The sequence below is a fragment of the Echinococcus granulosus genome (genome assembly GCF_000524195.1).
Source record: "Echinococcus granulosus chromosome Unknown EG_S00196, whole genome shotgun sequence".
Taxonomy (NCBI): domain Eukaryota; kingdom Metazoa; phylum Platyhelminthes; class Cestoda; order Cyclophyllidea; family Taeniidae; genus Echinococcus; species Echinococcus granulosus.
In genome coordinates, this window is record NW_020170576.1 from 44,438 (window position 1) to 50,833 (window position 6,396).

General features: G+C 40.7%; 1 protein-coding gene across 1 annotated transcript; it reads right to left on the bottom strand. All coding sequences in view use genetic code 11, as the record gives it.

Moving 5' to 3' along the window:
* Positions 1-4,820: 4,820 nt before the first annotated feature.
* EGR_10175 (hypothetical protein) lies at positions 4,821-5,706 on the bottom strand (the record flags this gene model as incomplete). The annotated part of the gene is made up of 2 exons (XM_024499424.1): positions 4,821-4,865; positions 5,587-5,706. 2 exons carry the CDS (start codon positions 5,704-5,706, stop codon positions 4,821-4,823), a joined length of 165 nt encoding a protein of 54 aa, XP_024346163.1.
* Positions 5,707-6,396: the final 690 nt, after the last annotated feature.

Consider the following 6,396-nt stretch of genomic DNA (forward strand, 5'->3'; position numbering starts at 1 on the left):
GTGTCTGAAAGATAAGGGGGTCAGGATGCTCAACTAAATATTGCATGTATGGGCTAAGATATGGAATTGCCAGTGGGGATAAGAAGATGAGACAATGTCGACATTTCTGACACGACCTAATCCCTTTACTCATTTACTGTCAGGAAGGAAAAAAGAATTACTTCGTTAAAATTTTCATGAGTTCAAAGAATGGAATTCTAATAAAGTTAGATAAGAACCGATCTAAGAGCATCTAGCCCCGTAGACGTGATGATCAAGCACTGATCAGGTGACACCTCTTTTTCAAATCAAGGACACCACTTATTATCTGATGATTCTTGCTAACCCAACCAATCTCTTCTCTTCACGCCATACGGCGTCATTTAGAGCCAGAAATACTAGATAAATTGCATCTAGCACACACTAGTGACGCCAGTAGAGAGCGTATTTTGGTTCCACAAATCACCACAACTGACAGTTTGGGCAGCCCAAATTAGACGATTTCGCGGTCACTTTGAATGCTCAGCCTTACAAAATCATTTCTAGGAGTGGGCAAAGGCGCTGAGTGGCACATTCACCTTGACTCTACCTGCATCAGCTTGTTCATTTCTAAGAGAGAGGCCCATTCGGATCCACCTTTCCGTGCAAGACACTAAATTGACAGATTCCCTGCGCTCTCGCACTGCATAAATATGCTGGAAGGGTCAGTTAAGGCCCCACTTTTTGTTGCTAATTTTTAGCCAAAGTAGGCGGAGGACAGGTGAGGTGGGAACCTATGCCGATGTGCTAAAGATGCTTTTTGCTTGACCAACCTTCTTATCACTGCTTTTTAAGGAGCATGCATGACGATGTCCTTAATTTCAGGTGGAACTCCTCTGAGGCACAATGTATTTTTTTAACAAGAAATGCCAAGGGTGCGTTTAATTTCCTAATGCCTTTACGTTATAATGCAGAAGTCGTTTTTCCTTTTCGTTGTATAGTGTGAAATGACATCTAAATCAGATAACCTTTATGTTGCTCATTCAGTCATTAATCATGTCGTGTTGTCGAAGGCAAGGAAGAGAGAAGAGGACATCGTAATACAGTCCGTCCTCAGTACTGGTGTCTGTCACCTTGGTAACATCTGTCTTGCAAAGCAGTCGACACTTTTACTCCTAGAACAGACTTTTTTGCTGAATTTTATGGTTTAATGGTGAGATAAGGTCTCTTATCTCGACAATGATCAAGGACCAAAAACATGGCTGCCTGAATATTTCGAGCGCCTGTATTTAAGTAACCTCTACTACCCAGACTCATACCATACTTATGTATACGATACTCAAATTATGATCAAAATTTACTCCGCTTTTAAACAACTTTTATCCTCCGATGGAAATTGGCAACTTAAACAAGTAACCCCTGTAAAATTGACGAATTCCTATCCAAAACCTCTGCATTTTGAGAATCTTAAGTTTACCGATATTATTGCAACGCCGGATTGTGTAGAAAAGTCATTTTAGATTAACGTATTGACTGCTTAGAGGAAAACAAAAAGGCAATTTTCCCTTTATTGCATTGATTTTTGAATCTGACTAAGTTGTTTGTGAATTATTGGGGTTTAAGCATGACAAATGTTTACCTTCCCGTCCACTATATAATGCCGTATTTATAGCGGTCGTAAAATATGGATCAACATTCACAATTTGTATTTCAAACTAGTTGGTTTTGGCAGCCATTTTTGTCGCCTTACCTGCGATTGGTCCATCTTTTCGACATTGTTTGCAGGGCAGTTTGCATTTGATCCGCCTGAAGTGATGAGGTGTTAATTTAACCGCGGGTGATATTTTTGGTTACTAGTAAGTTTGTGGTAGTATTTCTGGCCTTTTTAAGTGAAAATTTTAACCCTACATTTGCGTCTTTTTTGCATAAAAAAGATAAGTTGTCAATTTTTCTGAAAAGACAAATAATTTACCAAGACATTTATAGAATGATAGAGTGAATATATTTTGTTTATAATGCCGAATGTGAACTCGGGCTAGATGCCATCCGATTCTTTTGCCTCAAACTGCGCATCTCTCTGCTCCTTCATGGTATGCGATCACACCGCCAACTTTCCTCTCCTGTGACTAACTAAGTAAGGACAAAATAAATTACTTCAACTCCTTTCATACTCTATAATAAGGTTTTTTAATGGCGTCTGAGAGTGGGATCGACTAACTGGGTAGTTTGAAGCCCGATGTCAGCAAAGTACTTATCTGCGATGGCCCATTTTCTCCCTTTACCAATTTGCGCGCAGCCCTTACAGTAGGTGAATATCTGCTAATTGCAACCGTGTGGTTCATAAAAGACAGACCGGATCTTTTCACTGCCCGAACTGGTCACCACACCCGCATTAACTCAACGTTTGAGTTAGCCTTGTGTACCTCTGGACAGATAGTAGGTCGACCTACCCACCTTTTCAATAGGTACGTATCGTGGAGCGAAAGAACTTGTCTCATTTCTTTTTAAATTGAAGGCACTGGCATTCACCTCTCTAGGTGCCAGAAAGACCTTATTTTGTGCGACAAAGTGTTTTGCGAACATATTTTTTTTATAACTAAAGTCGAACACGAAAGAGATTGAGATTTAGGTAAGTGCGTTTGTAAGGGTCTTGGCCGGCTTTTCTTCCAGTCCAGCCACCGAAGCAGTCATGACTAGAGAGGCTCAAATTTTTTAAATGATTGGGGCTAAACAGAAAATACGTTATGCATAGTGCCTACATATTGTAGAGTTGCGTGGATTTAATCATACTTGGACAGTCATTAAGCAGCCTACCAACGGAGGCGCGTTAACACCACTGGGCAAATTCCTGATTTGTGGTAAGGATTGAGGGGGCTCCAATCATTGAGAATATTATCCACCAGTAAACACATAGGCAAATCATTACCCAAGGAAAAGACAAACAGGTATATTTAGCTTCTTCTTAGCAAGTGAAATACTATTGGACAACTAATTAACTTGAGTAAATGCTTATACCCTCCCCTTCTTCCTTCTCTTCTGCTGCCCTTTCCTCCCTCTTCTTCACCTGCATCTACCAAACCTTAGAAACACTGCAGGCAATTACAACTCTCTCATTCGTGCTGACAAGTTGTCTTATTTGACAATATCTACTCTGTGATACTTTCATTTAATTAACCAAAAAATGAGACTTTTATTATCTGATATTGAAGGCTCAATGTCACAACTGTCTGATCATTTAGGAGGCATTTTCATAAGGTATACAAATTTTTAGCATATAAACAGCCTCGTTAATGATATACGAAAGGAGTAGTGATAATGGTAGCTGGTAGACGAAGCAGCTGAAAGGTGTTTCTTCACTTGAGGTTAATCCTCTGTCTGCATGAAAAACTGACAATGGCTCAACGCAACTTTAGCAGAGAATTAGCATAACTTTACATAGTTCTCAATTAAATCTTTGCTCCTCTTCAAAGGAGTCCTCGTAATTTGCTATGACTTAGCCTTCGTCTATTCGTTTCCCACCTCTACAGTCGTTCTTCTAGGATTCAGCTTTCAGAAATGCGTTTTTTCTTCCTTAAATCTTGAATGTGTTATCTGAGAAATTAGAAATGCTCTTTACTTGGTTGGGCCGTCTAAACACCTAAATTTCCCAGTGGAGTCATCCCTGGCGACAGCCTAGGGCGCAGTGACAGCTGGGAAATGTTTATTACTTGATCAAAGTTAGATGGACAGAGCACAAATGAGGTCACACCATCAATGTGTTAGCCTGACCGCAAAAGCTAATTACCTGCACCATTGTAAAGAATTGGCCATCTTTTAAGTGCAAAGTCGGAAAGAGGAGGAGCAGGAACTTTCCAAATTTGACCAAGCCGATGATGATCGTATTTTGATGGCGTCTTCTAGTTTTAAATTTATTTGCCCCATCTGAAATTGATTCTTTAGAGATAGGTAACATAGGTTTGGGTATTTCCTTTGTATGTCATTACAGAGGAGAGATCTAATTTGTTGGTGATAGAAGCCGAATTCTGTCAGTTAATGTAACCAAATGTGATGCAACTTGCAAAGTAACTTAAAAACGGTTGACATCGATTTGATGCATTTCGAATGACAAAACTTAAAGGCATTGAAGCATAGATGTCATTGTTGGATATCTTTGTGGATTCCGTTTGATTAGGGGCAACTTTGAGAGCGTGTTAAGTGTTTGTACTTCTAAAGTGAAGGGCTGGGAGATAAGTAGTATTGGGTTGAGTTAGCAAAGCTGAAAGGACCATAAACTTTGAACTACAGATTACTTTGTTCCCATCGGTATCCAACACACCCCACTCATTCACTCGTTGAAGGATTTTTCCTGTATTTCGGCATCCTGATTTTGGGACAATTTACTCCAAACTTCTCCTGTGGCATCAAGCTGTTTCAGAACTTTGTTACCAGTTCTGGGTACTTCTTCTTGACAAATGATGCCCTCTTTGCCACTTTTTCGCCTTATTCTACGTTTTTTTTGTCAAAAGCAGATAAAGAGTACACGTCACATATTTGTGTCAATGGGTAGGGAAAGTGAAAAAATAGCATAATCAATGTGATTGGCTCGTTAGTTGTGGAAGACTAAAGGAAGGGAAATCATTAGATTTGTAGGTTATTTAGAAGAATCTTGCTATTAAGTAGGTTAATTTAATACCCCGTTTGAACCCCTTCCCAAAGGATAAGCTTTCCTATCATGCAGTTTTTTCCAACTCAGTCGGCCGATCTAAAGGATCCATTTTAACGTCTTCTTCCCTTATTTCTTGTGGTTGCGTCTGCACTCAGTTGGACGCTTGCGGATGAGACCCAAACGCTTCCCTTAACAGTTAGTTGTTTTCCTAACTAACTCATAGACCACCCTTCGAGGTAGAGGTCGATACAGAGGACTCAACCTGCAAAATGACAAAGCCCACTCAGGAGGTGTTTGAGTTATGCTGTCGCTTTTCTACGACGTCAAACACTGTCATTCTTAGTGGAACCCTACTTACTTAGCTTTCACGAGTCAGTCCGCTCAACTAATCCTCACAGAAAAGCCCTAAAAGCCTAATCCCACCCACCTTTAGTCAATAAAGTGGGGTGCTCTGCAACACTTACTGAGAAGAGAGGAAATTCTACCTTAGCCGGTTAACTCCATCTGTGAGTGATTCATCATCAAGTACTAAGTAGTTCTGAACGGTATACTGAGCTAGCACATATATTACCCTCTCCAAAGGCTACAAAATGGGGTCTGTTTATTTCCATTTCCTGCCATCGTTAATTCACGGATGCAAAACAAGGAGAAATACCTATGAAGGGCACAAACGGGTGGCCTACTGGTGCCCTGATGTGTGTTGATCTGTTTCGTAGAATTCTAATAAAGACCTCTATAAACTCCAAATATGGCGTTTTAGAAGACTCTGTAGGCACCTCCTTCACAAGCACTACCAGTTGGATCTCTGTTTAAGCCCCACTTGATCAGACAGTATCAGGCAGGCAATACCCCAAAGTCTATATTTAACTAAGACCTTAAAACACACAACGATGCTTGGCGATGTGGTTCAGCATCCATCCGGTAGTCGTGTACGTCCACACTGACGAATTTACAGCTACAGACACTTGTTTTGAAGCCTTTACCTCCTGACTGCACAGTTTCTGGATCTCGAAAGTATCCAATTTGAGAGGGATCATTACGGCATTTTCGTGGCATTCGTTATCCCAAATCAACTTTATTGCAGCCAAGTAAGCGAAATCCATGGGCATGAAATAAAAAGCTATATTTTTGTCTTCTTGACTCCACCAAAGGCGGTCCTGCTTGGAACTTTCACCTTATTTCTGACCATTCTAGAAGGCCTCAGACCTTGCGTTCTTAACAGCTGCATCTGATTGGTCAGTTCACTGAAGTTTAAGCTGCTGTTATGACTTGGCTCGAGTACCTCGTCTGGCACCCGCAAATACACGCAGAGCCTGCTTCGATACCTTTCTACGAATGAAAGGTAGACGGACCCCTTTGCTTTCTCTCTGAGCAAATACGTTTGGGGATCGCATTGGCTCTGCATTAGTGAGCACATTTACTTTAGAGAAAAAGAGCGAGTGCGAGAGAGGAAGATAGAACAATGCACACCTTCTGTGCAATTGATGCATAGGTGAATTGTTCCAAAATGCGAAACTTTCAAACCAATTAAAAGAAAATTTTGCCATGTTATTGGTAAGATTTGTGCTGTTTTAGGTGAATAATTCATCAAAAAAATTTGCTCTACTTCAAAGACATTTCATGCCGTATTACGTAGGTAGTCTCACACAACGGGATGCACATCCACAGATTGTGGCTGCCTTCAAGCCACACGCATTGGATGTGGCGATTGGAGAGCAAGCCGCCATCTTGTGATGCTTTACCTTGAAATAGGACCATTTTAACAGAAAATATATTGCGCTATTCCACAGATG